The sequence below is a fragment of the Chiloscyllium plagiosum genome, unplaced genomic scaffold (genome assembly GCF_037043375.1).
Source record: "Chiloscyllium plagiosum isolate Xiang-an unplaced genomic scaffold, Cpla_swu_hap1 HiC_scaffold_6, whole genome shotgun sequence".
NCBI lineage: Eukaryota > Metazoa > Chordata > Chondrichthyes > Orectolobiformes > Hemiscylliidae > Chiloscyllium > Chiloscyllium plagiosum.
In genome coordinates, this window is record NW_028270144.1 from 98106176 (window position 1) to 98122754 (window position 16579).

The 16579-nt window shown below is 37.4% G+C and overlaps 1 protein-coding gene across 4 annotated transcripts in view; it reads right to left on the reverse strand.

Moving 5' to 3' along the window:
* Positions 1 to 3877: 3877 nt before the first annotated feature.
* LOC148149819 (serine/threonine-protein kinase DCLK1) overlaps positions 3878 to 16579 on the reverse strand; it is a 349709-nt gene continuing 337007 nt past the window's right edge. For all 4 annotated transcript variants that reach the window (XM_087988259.1, XM_087988258.1, XM_087988261.1 and 1 more), the window contains one exon: positions 3878 to 5037. In XM_087988259.1, coding sequence (XP_087844385.1) covers positions 4980 to 5037 — 58 coding nt within the window. In that variant the 3' untranslated portion in view covers positions 3878 to 4979. The remainder of the gene's footprint in view (positions 5038 to 16579) is intronic.

The following is a 16579-nucleotide window of genomic DNA, read 5'->3' on the forward strand; positions in this document are numbered from 1 at the left end:
GATGATGACTTTAGCTTTTAAGAGGGGGCATAAATAAAAATTGAGGGATGATAGATTTAAGACGGATGTCAGAGGCAGGTTCTTTACTCAGAGAGTGGTAAGGGCGTGGAATGCCCTACCTGCCAATGTAGTTAACTCAGCCACATTAGGGAGATTTAAACAATCCTTGGATAAGCACATGGATGATATTGGGATAGTGTAGGGGGACGAGCTGAGAATAGTTCACAGATCGGTGCAATATTGAGGGCCGAAGGGCCTGTTCTACGCTGTATTGTTCTTTGTTCCATAACACTGCGTGTGTGTGTGTAAGTTGTCTGTATGTGTGTGGGTAAAAGAGAGAGAAAGGTTTAATTGGTAAAGTTATATGTCGATGGTTAATAACTATGTCCCTGTCACTAGATCTACTTATTTGTAATAAACAGTAATATTTGCGAAATACAAGTCCATGCTTTTTGTTCTCAGTCTAAAAGATAGATAAATTTGGGAATTTTGCATGTTTTTTAAAGTTTTTAACTTTTGAGTTTAAATTGTGGGGCTTGTTGTACTGTGCACAACCTCAGTAACATTTGCCAAACCATTTCTGAATGATTTAAGAGTAAATAATTTAATGCGATTGCAGTCATACATCAGTGGCAGGTTGCCTTCTCTGAAGAATATTAATGATTATTAATGGACTCTTAAAACTATCCAGTGGTTTTGTGGTTATTTCCATAGCAATAATTTTCAAACTGTCAGGTTACTTGAATGCAATTTCAAACCTTGCAATTACAGGATTGAACTCATGACTGAATTACTTTACTAATCCTGTGCATTGGAGTATGAGTAAGAATCGTAAGGAAGTGACAGGGGGTGTTTAGAAAGGCCAGAGTGGCTCCCACTGAGTTCCTCCCTTGCCAACAGTGGGTCATTCCATTGGGCATAGGATGCTTGAGAGGAAACACTCACCAGGATAAACTGGTGGCTTGCCAATATGATGAGGCCTGCAGCTGACTAAAAATCAATGGTGGTGGCAGGTTGCCTTTGAACCAGGCAAGAAGGCCATTGTTGACCCCTCTCAGCCTGGAATTGATTGTGGAATTGGGAAGGTAGCAAGCCCCGATGCCTCATTATATGCATCAACCAACCCTCTCTCCAACACCCCCACCCTTGCTGCCAGCCTGCCTTGGGAGGGGCATTTAATTCAATCCTTGAACTGCATCATTACTTTAGGATTTCCACATACAAGATGCCAAAAACATGTTGGGAGCATAAGTGAACACACAGAGAAATTATTAGTGCAACATTTTTGAGTTTAAAGAAAGAACTTAAATATCTGAACGCTTTTAGAATAAATTAAGCCATTGCAAAGAGTCAGGGTTATCTTTAATCATATTATTATTTCAGTATTTTGAAATGACTATGATTTATTTAAATAGCCACACCTGGCTACAGTATTGATGAGCTCAGGGGGAAGGATTACTGATTTTGTTACGTGAAAGCTTGAATAAATAGACAAGGGAAATTGTTGATCCCTAACCATCTCTGCTTAAATGTTTCTCTATCACATAATTCATTTAACTCAGCATTATAAATCCCAAATGCCTGCAAGGTCAAAACATTTCTTCCTCTCTGATGTTGAAAATGTGACTCACCGTTTAAACAGGATTCCAATAACTTACATCGTATACTTTAGATACAGAAGTCAAGATGGAAGTTCCAAAACTGTTAATGCCATAGAGGTGTTGGGAATTAGTGCTTTACAGCTATTAATTCAACCTTTCATTCCATTCATCCCTCCCTACCCTGTTAATATGGTAGTTTCTCCAATTATCTTTGTTCGACTATGTTATCAAAACTCTCTTATTTAGCAAAAAACAGAAACAGAAAACATTTATGGAATGGTAGACATCTTAATTAATTTATAAATGTTAATTTCACCACTAATTAATAACTTCAAATTGTTTATTGAAAATTTACTTGAGAATAGGAAAGAATGTTTGAAGTATAATTGTAAATATACTTGAAATCAAGCAACGTTAGGGCACCTTAGAATTGTCATCTTTGCAATGCAACTGGTCAGGTTTAAATGATGCAACTTGGAATTTGAGATGGATATACTGCTTCACTTTATCACCTTGTGGTGTTCATAGAATAATCTCATACATTTATGTGCTTGAAAGTTTTACCTATTGTTGATCCTTTATCTTTGAAGATTAAATAAATCTTGAGGCCATGGTAGGTCTAAGGCCTTCATTAGAAATACCAACAAATTAATTTTACATCCTCATTTCATACAATTTTTAATTTTTTTTACAATTAGCCACAGAAATGAATACTTTTCTAAGAAATAGTAAGTAATGATTTATCAATAGTAAATCAATTTTAAAATGTGCAGAGGGAATTAGTCACCCACATCTGTAAAAATCACAATCTATTGACTTCACAACAGTTTGCCTGTTTGATTCCTAGCATTGTCTATCTCCAACTGCTGTGCTGTGTTCATTATCTCTCAGATACACAGCTGGTAGTAAACAAGTTAAAGATTTTTATCTTGCTGACTGATTTATTTAACTCAAAATATACTTACTCTCATGGATTATTTGTTTTTGATGCTTACATATACAGTTCACAGATTCTGAGTTCTGAATGCTCTCTAAAGAATCATTTAGTTTGATGGAAGTAGACTGATAAATAATTACATTGTGTTTATGCCAGCTTTCTGGAAGAGCTATTCACTTACTTTCATTTCCCTGATCTTTGCCTTAGCATTTATATATTTTTCTTTTTTTTGAATATTTAGCCAATTGTTTTTTTATGACTGTTGCTTTGCCACTACTTCTGAAATTTCATTTCATATTCTATTTTGCATTTTGTTACACAGCATGAAAAACATTCTCCTCACATATCCCTTCATTCTTCAGTTAACTGTTTTAAAATCATGTCCTGCAGTTACTGATTCACAGACCAGTTTTTTTTCCTTACTCAACTTAAAGAACTCCTCTCTGTTAGACTGCCACTTTTCTTTTAGCTAAAGGTTTTACTAGTATTCTCTCATCGCATTCTTATCTGTACCTTGTTTGTGCTTCTAAATAGCATTTTACCTAACATCTGGCATCTGACATATGATATTATATACTGGTCATTGTAGAAGCCAACCATTTTCTATTACTAACAATGGGAAGCAAAATTGTAGAGGGAGGTAGATTTTATAATTGGAAGCCATCCACAATGCATCCTGTATACCTAGGTGGAAGTTAAAATAAGGATAATTTCCATGAGTAGGATACAAACTGACTTGTGTATGTTGAAACACTTGGCTGGTGTTGTAGTATACATGTGTGGTTCAAAGAGGATTTCTGTTTTTTTCTCTAGCATGCTGTTTTGAGCTGAATTGACTGCAACAGATTGTTTCATTTTAGGCTCTTTGCTTTTGCAATTTGTCCCTCTCTAAGAATAGCTGCTTGGGCATTGAGGCTCAAATTGAAAAATAGAATTGTTAGAGCACAGAATCCAGTATCTAATTCCAAGTCCAAGATGACTTCTTGAGTTCAGGAATCATACTGGATATGAAATATTAACACTGTTTCTTTCCCCACAGATGCTGCTAGACCTGCTATGTTTTTCTAGTACTTCCTGTCTTTTTTTATCTCAGACCTCCAGCATCACAGGATTTTGTTTTTATTTTAGTAATTCAAATGTGTTGCTCACAGATTAACAGCTTACAAACAATAAAAGAGTTCTCAAAAACATTCTAATGTTGAAAGTAATCAGATGAGAAAAAGCTTCAATAGCTATGTAAGTGAGCATCCAAGAACAACACAACCGAAGTCAAAAAACTGAAATATACTTTGCACTTTCCATCTATTGATGGATAAAAAAACACACATCAACCAACATGCATGATTATGGTTATCAATAAATCATTTATTCACAGATTTGGCTTATTTATTTATTATAGTATGCACCACACTTAGTCACATGATGACTACTGTAAAGCAATGACATTTCACATGAGTTAACTTTCACCACTTTCTACAAAATAGTCTGTAGGAAAGATCTTCTTAACATCAGGTTTGGGTGCCTGATACATAGAAGAAACTATTTTAAAACTGTAGAAGTTTATCCAGTGAAAGTTTTTCATCTTTAAGGATGTTTTACACAGTTGATACAAGTATTCTAACATAAATTTTATTACTTCTCTAATGAACTAAATATCAAACTGTGGAGCTTTACTTCAGTTTTATCATATCATACAATACTGCTGTTCAGTGATTGTTGATGGTACACACAGATACGATCCTAGTCACCTATCTCACCATTCTATGCTCTGAGTCAAGTACTGTTCAAACAGAATTTTATCATACTAGATTTTGGAGTAATCAAGTTGTTTATCAATGATTTACAATAGTACTGGTTTCTTTTAAACTGCTACAACTTAATTTGAAAATCAAGAGAAAGATAAAGTTATTTAAGGAAACGCAATGCTTACTGATTATATTGTAGAATTCAGGATTCATAGACTGGCAAATATTATGACTTTGCAGAAATTCAGAATCCTTTGAACAACAGTAGCATTTTTGCACCATAACAAACTGATTTCTTTATATAGAGAGATGGTCAGAGATAGAGAACGTCAATGTGTTTTGTGATGCAAGGAAAACACAGCGCCTAAATGGTTAAGAATACAGACAATGGCTGAATTGCAAAGCAGCTGGAATCACCTACACCTTCACATGCCTTGTGCTTTTCCATTAAACCATGCTAGAATCAATACTGTTCATATATCAGTGCAACATTGTCCTAGCTTGACTAACTAAACATTCATTATTTCTTCAGAAATGAGTTATAAAATTGCAGTAAGCAATTGGAGCTTGGTAACGAGAATAGGGTTCATTAAAAGGGAGAATTTGGTGAGCGAACAGTCTCAGAAGAGCTTGGTGAGTAATCTTCAGATTCAGAGTTGTGTTCTGGTGCATTAGTTTGTACCACGTAGCTTCTCCTCACATCCTGGTTGCATCTTCTTCGGAAAACCTGCCTCTCCTTATCAAGAGCGGTGGTCTGTCAGGGTCATAAAATAGTAAATGAGAAAAAAATCAAGTTTGGGGCAAATTTAGGAACATAATCTAATATTAAACAATATTACAATCAATACTTAATGTATTTTTCATTGTTGGATATTTTCATTCATGGATATTTCAGAATTTTTCATACTTCTAAACTTGTGATTTTAGAAGCATTGGCATTTGTCATATTCTGCAAACCTCATTTACTCTAAAATGATGCTTGCAGAACCTATCTGTTCAAGTTAGCTTCCCAATACGCAAAAAGTAATTTTATTGCACTGGCTCTGAAATGGGAAATTCATGCTAAAATAAATCCAGTTTCACCTCATTATAAGATTCTTATTCACTGCACCCAATATATTGCAAAAGCTTAAGCTCAAGGTTTTTAGCTCAAGGCTTTTCCATGTTATGGACCATTTATTATAATGCAGGAATACTAGCAGCTCTGTTAGAGTGAGGCTGGAGATCACATACATTCCTTAAGTTGCTCTCTTTGAAGAAAAGGGATTAATTTTTCAATCAGTTTTTTTTCTTCTACCCCTCCACCCCCAACCCCGATGCTTACAAATGTTGACTCTTTGCATGGTTATGGTGTGTATTAACCTTTAGTACTTAGTTCAATTGGTCATTATTTATATTTACAGTTCAAAATACTTCTAGTCTTCATTTCAGAATAATTAACACAGACATTGGTTTGTTTATTTTTGCATACTCTGATACCCAAAACAACAGCAAATATCCTGGAATTCCATGAAATAAAAATTGAATTTGACTCACTCAGTCACCATTCGGCAATCATGCTGATTATAATCATAAAATATAGGCATGACCAAATAGGTTTTCTATTTGCATGGACAGAACAACAGAACCACGGAATGCAATCAGTAATAAAATTGCACTACCCCACTTAAGTATATTTTAACGCAATCATTCACCATGAACTGTTTATAAAGTAATATCTATGATTACTAAATGGGAAACAAAATTGATCATGTGAAATTTACAGAGTGAGGCAACATTGGTTGACAACTAAAATTAAAGTTCATAGATAGTCATGTTCCTTTTATTGATACATTTGTTGTCAGAGGCATATTTCTGATTTGTCAAGGTGCAGTTGTGATGCCCTCCAAAAAAAATCAGTAAAACACATTCCATGTGCTTGCCTCACAAATTCCTATATTATACTGCTATCCTATCACTCAGCCTGCCCACATCTCTTTGCAGCCTCATTTTGTTCTCCTCACAGTTTACATCCTCTCTGAGTTTGTATTATCTAAGTCATTAGTATGGGTTTTAAATAGCTGAGGCCCCAATCCTGATCCTTGTGATGCTCCACTGGTCACAGCTTGGTAATTTAAAAATGTCCCATTTAGCCCTATTCTTTGCTTCCCAGCCATTAACCATGTTTTATCTTCCAATCCACTGGAACCTCTCTAGAATCTAGTGAATTTTGTAGAATTGTAACCAGGGCTTTTATTATAATAACAGCTACTTCCTTCAGGACATGAGTACCTAAGCATTCGGGAAGTGAGGATTTGTCAGATTCTAGTCCTATAAATTTCTCTTTTTTTATCTGCTAAACTTAATTATCTTAAGTTCATCACTCATACTAGCCCTTGGTTACCTTCTATTTCTGGTATGCAATTTATCCCTCCTCGTAATGAAGGTGGCCAAAAATGCTGAGATTTAGTGCTCAATGCATTACGTGTGGGGGTTGGTAAACTGCAAAGATTCCTGATTTCCCATCCTTATCAGCAAGAAAGCTTAATAGGTCAAGCTCCAATCAACCAGTTTTAAGAGTGGACCAGCTGATTTTCATGAAAAATTAAAAACCTTGACAGTGAAGTCCCTCCCAATCAGAAGTATCTGGGTCCTAGGGATTATTGCTGGAGGCCTAGACTTCAGTGAATCCAACAGCAAGATGGTAGGTTGATTTCTGTTAGCTCTCATGAAATGGAGATCTCAAGAAGACAGGGTTAGTAGCAACCCTTCGGTCATATATCACAACCTCTGATTAGCTCCAGATTGGAACAAATGGAGTCCAACTCCCTTCCCACTGCCACCACCACTACCTGGTAGCTTCGTCACCCCCTTTTTGTACGCAGGAATGCAGGTCACCAAGCTGGTTGTGAGCTGAGCCCCTTAAAGTGCTGCTCATTATCTGCTTAAGGATCTTAATTGATGGCAAAATTAACAAGGTTCAGAATAAACCTTTAGCCCACTACCGCAGTTAGGTGGTAGTGTGGGGGCTAAATCTAAAAAAAAAGAGAGAAAAATAAATAAATAAACCTTTAGCCCAGCCGTTAATTGCTGAGATGATAAGAAAGGGGTGAGTATCTCTTCATGATTAACACGCCAAATGTTTTGCTTTTCTGGGTACCTTCCTTGCCACTTTTAGGGAGGGGATAATCACTCAACAATTTTTTATTGTCTCTACCTCATTCCATGCAGTAATTTCTCTTTTCCCTGCTTCAAATGGGGGGGAAAAAAGATTTCTCTGACCACATCTCTTTCTTTATATGGCTATAAAAGAAATTGCAGTCTTTTTTATTTTCATGGCTATTTTATTCTTTTTAATCAGGTTTTGGTGTTCCTTTTCTGCATTTTAAAACATGATCCTTAACTTCCTTAAAAAGCCACAAATGAGGTTTCTTGCTATTATTTTTGTTATTCAATGGAATATGTTTTTGTTGAACAATTAATTGTTTCTTTCAGTATTTCCCACTATTTATTTTAGTTCACTTAAGCAATCAAGCTTAGCTAGCTAGCTCTTCCTTATATCTAATATAAATAATTGCATTTAATATTATTGTTCAAAACTTGAGTATGTCACTTTCAAACTTAATATGGAAATCCACTGCATTATGAGTTTTTTTTCAAGAGGGTCATTTACTATGATCTTTGACCTCATTGCACAATGCTTTTATACCTAGTTGGTTCCAAAACATCTTGCGACAGTTTCCTGTAAATTCATCCTCCAGAACACTTTGCCAATCTAATTGGTCCAGTGTACAAAAAAGATTACGATCTTCTACAATTATTATATTGCCTTTGTAACAAACCCCAATTATTTCCTGCTTAATGTTCTGTCTAACAGTATAACTACCATTGTTATAAATTGTTCTTAACAGTATTTTCTGATTCTTGTTATTCCCAATGTTTAGTTGTATGGAGTCTACATCCTGAACATCTGAGCAACAATTCATTTTATCAGGGCACCTACTCGTTCTTAGCATTCCGTCTGAATTTACGTATCAGAGAATATTTATTTCCCCATACTTGGGTCACATTATAACTAAATCTCTGTAATTGTGATTAAGTGAAAACTATTAATCTCTATTTGTACCATTAGTGCAAATACCGTATGGTGAATGTTTTGCATAATTGGATAAAGAGTTTTATAGTTTTTGTAACTACCTTTTGCAAAACTTTACACACAGCTGCATTATTACCATTATTCTCTCTGTCCATTCTTGTCCTACAGTTCTTGTCCTTACTCAAAGTGCTACACCATTTAATTCTCTCCAATTTTATCTTCAGATTTCTAAATCTCCCCTCACCTGAACTTATTGCACCCCTCCCTTTTAGTTTACGGACCTACTCATCAGCCTTGTTATGACTCATTAAGGACTATAAGGTGTATGAGCAGACTAAGGCTATTCAGCCCATCAAATCTGCACTGCATTCAATGAAATCAGAGTTGATCTGATAACCCCATCATGGTTTAAGGGAAGCCTAACCCAGTGGAATAGCTCCTACTTTCCTACATATTGGTCCCTAGGAATCACAACCTCTTGTTCTCACATCACTCTTTGAACCACATATTTAATTCTCCCTTCTGTCAGACCCTATGCAATTGACAGTGGCTCAAGTTTTTCTCTACAAATTTTCACCTTTGAGCTTCTACGTTTAATTTGACCTTTAACTCCTCAAGCATATTCAATCCTCATTCCACCTATATTGCTGATTCATATGTGGACCACAACAACTAGATCCCTCCCTCCCATTTGTGAGTTCATGTTCAGATGTTAAGAGATGTCCTTGACACTGGCATTGGGCAGGCAACCTATACTTTAGAACTTCCAATGACAAGGAACTGAATATATACGCTGAATATACTTTTTCTTATCACTACCTCATCACTCCCCCTATTGAACAGTATCTTGCACCTTAATGCTAATCGATCTTGCAGTTCTGGACTCATCTTTACAGATAGGAAAAAGCTTGTATCTGTTGGTCAAAGTCAAGGGCTGAGGCTCTTCCAAAACTATACCTACACTGACCCAGCTGACTTCCCATGCCTAATGTCTCAGTTAGGCATCTCTTCCTACATGTATACGTGCATATTGAAAGTGATAATATTTAGTTACTGTATGGTCAGGCTTTTACTTCCATAACTGATACTGACTCGACTGTCACTTGTGAGTTACAATCAAACTCAAAGGTGGAAACAGACCACAATTTTACAAAGAAAGCTGAGAACATTTGATTTAAAACACTTGAAGCTTTAAGTGAGATTAATTATTTATGCATACTTAGGCTTTTTAGTATTTGGAAGAGCAGAAAAACTAATTATGTCATTGAACCACTGTAACCTTGCAAGTATGTGTACTTAAAATTTTGAAAGTCATTAGGATATAGATTAAGGACTATGCTTAAAATGGCCTTGGAATGACTTCTACTGAAATGTGGTTTAGGTATGTCATATTTGCCACTGCAGAAACTTCAAATACGTTATGCACTTTTCAGAGTAAAGATACTGCTATAATATATTCACCTATCTCCTACCAATATGCATAATAAGTTCTTAAAACTTATTTCATGGGATGTGTGCATTGTCCATCCTCTAACTGACTCTTAATGGTCTAGCAAGCCATTCAATCACAATACTTTGGATTTTAATGTCTACCAGAGCAGGTAAGGAAAGTTGACTTCCTTCCCTCAATGTGAGTTTCATTGCACCGTTACGAAGACTTGCTTTATATTCCAGATTCATTAATTGAATTTAAATTGCATCAGCTGTCAAGCTGGGCAGCACGGTGGCACAGTGGTTAGCACTGCTGCCTCACAGCGCCTGAGACCCGGGTTCAATTCCCGCCTCAGGTGACTGACTGTGTGGAGTTTGCACATTCTCCCCGTGTCTGCGTGGGTTTCCTCCAGGTGTTCCGGTTTCCTCCCACAGCCCAAAGATGTGCAGGTTAGGTGAATTGGCCATGCTAAATTGCCCGTAGTGTTAGGTAGGGGGTAAATGTAGGGGTATGGGTGGGTTGTGCTTCGGCGGGTTGGTGTGGACTTGTTGGGCCGAAGGGCCTGTTTCCACACTGTAATGTAATCTAAAAAAAAAGCTTGAATTGGAATCAATATCCCCTGAGCATTAATCTGGTCTCTGTATTACTAGTGAAGTATCATTATTGCTACAGCACCAACTTCCCATCCTGCACAGCAGAAACGAGTTATGCTGTAGACCTCAAAGGACTGAGTAATAAAAAAGAGACTGTTCACACACAAATATACACCAAAACAGGTAGGAATTACATAACTGGAAATTCTATAGCAGGAAAACTTCAAAACTTCATGGCAATATGTGGGATATAAAAGCTTTTCTCATAAATGTAATGAACATAGAGTTATACTGCTTCTTGTTAGGTTGCAGATCACCATGATAAAATTGAATTGAGAATCAATTCCAGGAGCCAAATGGCCCACTCTGTTCCTGCGATTCAAGTTTCAGATGGTCTCATTTTAACTGCTCACAGGCACAGAAATATTTCTGTTGTGAAGTCAACTCCAACAGTATTCACATCGGTCTATTAAATCCCACAACCCAATGAAAATATTATGTTGCCACAGAGAGCTTATACTTCATTTTAGCTAGACTAGCTAATCAGCATTTGATCTTCATAATTACTGCAAAATGGTGCAGCATATAGCAGATGACAATGATATTAGAAATATTGGCTACATTGTAAGACACAACTGGAATTCACAACCATCAAAGCAGGTTCAAGATACCTCAGAGGGCATGCAGAATGTTCTCAAAGGGGAGAGGGACCAGAAGGAGGCCATTATACACATTGGAACTAGCAACATAGGAAGGATAAAGTTAAAAATCTCACAACACCAGGTTATCGATAAACAGGTTTATTTTAACTTTGTGCATCCCAGCCCAACACTGGCACCTCCAAATCATGACATAGGAGGGGAAAAGGATGAAATTCTGAAGGGAGAATATAAGAAAGTTAGGCAGGAATTTAAAAAGGAGGTCCTCAAGGGTAGTAATATCTTGATTACTCCAGGTGCTACAAGCTAGTGAGAATAGGAATAGGAGGATAGAGCAGATGGATGCATGGCTGAGGAGCTGGTGCACCAGAGATTCATTGGAATCTCTTCTGGGGTGGAAGTGACCTGTCTAAAAAGGATGGGGTGCACCTGAATTAGAAGGGGATTAATATACTGGCAGGGAAATTTGCTAGAGCTGCTCGGGAGGTTTTAAACTAGTAAGGTCAGTGGGGTGGGATCCAGGGAAATAGTGAGGAAAGAGATCAACCTGAGACTAGTACGGTTAAGAAGCTACTCAAGCAGTCAGGGCAGGCAGGAACAAAGCAGAGAACAAGGTAGGACTGATATATTAAACTGCATTTACTCAATGCAAGAAGCTTAACAGGGAAGGCAGATGAACTCAGGACATGGACTGGGATATCATAACAATTACAGAAATGTGGCTCAGAGTTGGACAGGACTGGCTGCTTAATGTTCCAGAATACAAATGCTACAGGAAAGATAGAAAGAGGGGAAAGAAAGGAGGGGGAGTGGTGTTTTTTTATAAGAAATAGCATTACTGCTGTACTTAGGGAAGTTATTTGGGTGGAACTGAGAAATAAGAAAGGGATGATCATCTTATTGGGATTGTATTATAGACCCCCTCAAACAAATTTGCAAGGAGATTTCAGTTATCTGTAAGAATAATAGGGTGGTTATGGTGGAGGACTTTAACTTTATACATAGACTTGCCATAGTGTTAAGGGTTTAGATGGAGAGGGATTTGTTAAGTGTGTACTAGAAAATTTTCTGATTCAGTATGTGGATTTACCTACTAGAGAAGGTGCAAAACGTGACCTACTCTTGGGAAATAAGGCAGGGCAGGTGCCTTGGGTGTCAATGAGGGTGCACTATGGGGCCAGCGACCATAAATCTATTTTAAAATAGTGAAGGAAAAAGATAGAGCAGATCTAAAAGTTGAAGTTCTAAATTGGAGGAAGGCTAATTTTGATGGTATTAGGCAAGAACTTTCAAAAGTTGATTGGGGGCAGATGTTTGCAGGTAAGTAAATGGCTGGAAATTGGAAAGCCTTTAGAAATGAGATAATGAGAGTCCAGAGACAGTATATTACTGTTAGGGTGAAATGAAAGGCTGATAGGTATAGAGAATGCTGGATGACTAGAGAAATGTTAGGGGAGATCGAGTGAATCCTTCGAAGAGTATAAAGGAAGTTGGAGTATACTTAAGGGGGAAATCAGAAGGGCAAAAAGGGGACATGAGATAGCTTTGGTAAATAGAATTAAGGAGAATCCAAAGAGTTTTTTACAAATACATTAAGGACAAATGGGTAAATAGGGAGAGAATAGGGCCCCTCAAAGATTAGCAAGGTAGCCTACGTTGTGAATCGCAGGAGATGGAGAAATACTAAATGAGAAGGACATGGAAAATATAGAATGTGGAGAAATTGGTGGTGACATCTTGAAAAATATTCTTATTACAGAGGAGGAGGTGCTGGATGTCTTGAAACGCATAAACATGGATAAATCCCCTGGACCTGATCTAGTGTACCCTAAAACTCTGTGGCAAGCTAGGGAAGTGATTGCTGGGCCCATTGCTGAGATATTTGTATCATCAATAGTCACAGGTGTGGTGCTAGAAGACTGAAGGTTGGCTAGCGTGGTACCACTATTTAGGAAAGGTGGTAAGGAAAAGCCAGTGAACTGTAGACTGGTAAGCGTAACATTGGTGGTGGGTGGTAGACGTGATCTATGTGGATTTCAGTATGCCGTTCAACAAGGTTCCTCATGGGAGACTGGTTAGCAAGGTTAGATCTCATGGCATACAGGGAGAACTAGACATTTAGGTACAGAACTGGCACAAAGGTAGAAGACCGAGGGTGGTGAGTTGCTTTTCAGACTGGAGGCCTGTGAACAATGGTGTGCCACAAGGATCAATGCTCGGTCCACTACTTTTCATCATTTTATATAAATGATTTGGTATAGTTAGGAAGTTTGTAGATGACACAAAATTGGAAATGTAGTGGACAGCAAAGAACGCTACCTCAGAGTACAAAGGGATCTTGATCAGATGGGCCAATGGGCTGAGGAGCGGCAGATGGAGTTTAATTTAGATCAAAGCAAGACACTCCATTTTGGGAAAGCAACTCTTCGCAGTACTTATACACTGAATGGTAAGGTCCTGGGGAGTGCTGCTAAACAAAGAGACAATGGAGTGCAGGTTCATAATTCCTTGAAAGTAGAGTCATGGGTAGATAGGATAGTGAAGATGGGTTTGGTATGGGTTAGAGTATTGAGTACAGGAGTTGGGAGGTCATGTTGCGGCTGTACAGGACATTGGTTTTCCCATTTTGTACAATTCTGGTCTCCTTCTTATCGAAAAGATGTTGTGAAACGTGAAAGGGTTTGGAAAAGATTTACAAGGATGTTGCCAGCGTTGGAGGATTTAAGCTATAGGGAGAGGCTGAACAGGCTGGGCTGTTTTCCCTGCAGTGTTGGAGGTTGAGGGGTGACCTTATAGAGGTTTATAAAATCATGAGCGGCATGGATTGGATAAATAGACAAAGTATTTTCCTTGGGGTAGGGCAGTCCAGAACTAGAGGGCATTGGTTTAGGATGAGAGGGGAAAGATATAAAAGGGACCGAAGGGACAATTTTTTCATGCAGAGGGTGGTATGTGTATGGAATGAGCTGTCAAAGGAAATGGTGGAGGCTGGTATAATTACAGCATTTAAAAGGCATCTGGATGGATATATGAATAGGAAGGGTTTAGAGGGTCGGGTGCTGACAAATGGGACCTGATTAGTTTAGGATATCTGGTCGACATGGACGAGTTGGACCGAAGAGTTTGTTTCTATGCTGTACATCTCTATGACTCTATGCTGATATTTGAACAGTAAGTGTCCTGGTGGAAATACAGACTTTGTTGTATCTAGGCATTGCTCCCATTTACAGACACTGCAAGGGTGCTGTTTTATAGGGCTGATAGTATTGGTCTTCAAAAAGACATCCTTTCTGTTTGGTTTTGCCATTAAATAAATCTGCAACAAGTTAAATGTTTTAAAAAGAAAAGGCTGTTTTTAAAGCCTAGTGTATCCTCTGTTACTTGGTTCATGGTTTATATTTACTTCAAATTGATGGCGTGAAACCCTTTGTTTTGTCAAGGGAGAAGAATGACTAATTCAATGCTATCCTGAATATTCCAGTGGTATTGGGAAATTGGATAGCCTATTGCTGTTCAGTGGGAATGCAGGTGAATGTTGGCCCTGTTGAACAACAAAGTAATCTGTTTGATATTGCTGTGGAAAACAAATTAACCAATACAGTTGATTTCCACATCTGGCTCCTTGCATAAGAGACAATAGACTTGAGACAGCATTGATTTCAGTGAATTTGACAATGGCAGTGACACTGCTATGATTGAATGTGGTTAACAATCCTAAAACCACTGGCACAGCTCCCCAATTGCCCTCTTTCTATATGCCTGTTGATAGTGTCAGATTTTCTCTGCAATTACCAAGTCATTGTGCTTCAGCTTATAGATCCAGTTAATGAGAAAATGTGGCCAATCTGCCTCTGATACTTTCTGACATCCCTGGAATCCGAATACTAATTGTTTCATACTGTTACATAGGGTGAGAGGTGAGATCTGAAAGCAATCTTTGAAGTGAACTAGTATAGCAACAAACAGAATTGGTGTACAGCTTTAAGAAATCTGTTCTAGGCACACAAGAAGCTACTTGGCCTTTAGCCCAGATGGATGTGAAACGAGGAAAATCACAGTATTAATCAATTTTTGGAATTAGATTTGAATTATAATGAACCTCTCAGACAGCATGTTGCCATGGGGCAAACAAGTTAGGAATTTAAAGTACAGTGTAGAACAAACAGAAAGAATGTGAATTAAAGATCTCAAGGTTTTTCCACTCTTGTATAAGCATTTCCAGCCAAGTTGAGCATTTCCACCAACATTCATACTTCATAACTTTTCATTTTATGACTTCTAATCGCTCAGAAACACTGAAATACATTAATCTTTCTGTTATAAAAACTATTAAAACAGTTAATAGCTTTAATTACAGAAATAATAAAATAATTTAATGTTAAAAAGATTATTTAACCTATTACAACTGAATGTAGAGATTAAGGAGTGATAAAAGTAGAGGTAAAAACAATAACTGCAGATGCTGGAAACCAGATTCTGGATCAGTGGTGCTGGAAGAGCACAACAATTCAGGCAGCATCCAACGAGCAGCAAAATCGACGTTTCGGGCAAAAGCCCTTCATCAGGAATAAAGGCAGAGAGCCTGAAGCGTGGAGAGATCTCTTATCTCTCCACGCTTCAGGCTCTCTGCCTTTATTCCTGATGAAGGGCTTTTGCCCGAAACGTCGATTTCGCTGCTCGTTGGATGCTGCCTGAATTGCTGTGCTCTTCCAGCACCACTGATCCAGAGTGATAAAAGTAGACAATCCAAGTGTAAGTCCAGCTCTTTTGAGTTCAACAATTACTTGCTATGATGTATTAATGGCAATAGTCAACATTTCTGTATGTTTTACACAGGAAAAAAGGCCCTTGAGCTGATTAAAATTCTCTGTTCTTGTTTCTGAAAATAGGTCCTTTGTGCTTACTCTGGCATGTAAAATACTAGTGCAGTTGCTACAAGTTAATTTTTTTTTAGTTACTCATATCTGAGGTGCAAACACAATATTTTTAGATAATCTGGTTAATGTTTAAAAATTATATGAATAGACTTTCAGGAATTTTGGTTTGTGATACTATAAGTCAATGATGGCAAGTAAGAATTTATAATACTGACATTTGAAACAGGAATCTTATTACTGCAAACTTCAATTGAAGTTCAAGTTAAAATAGCAAAGAAGAATATCAGTTGTCATGTTAATATGATGCTTTAATAGCATCAACAAATTAAGGTATATACACAGTGGAAGAGGTAAATTGTTATGACTTTCCTTATCATCTTCATGTCAAGATCCAAATCTCCCTTTAATGATTTAAATGATCTTTTGCAGTCACGTTCTGGAAAATGGAAGTAAGCAGGATATTTTCATTTCTTCGTTCATGGGATGTGGGCATTGCTAGCATTTGTTGCCTATCCATAATCACCAAAGAGGATGGCGGCAATCCATCTTCTTGAACCACTGCAGTCTAAATAATGTTGCTATACCCACAATATTGTTAGGAATAAAGTTCTAGGAATTTGACCCAGCGACAGTGAAGAAATGCTGATATAGTTCCAAGTC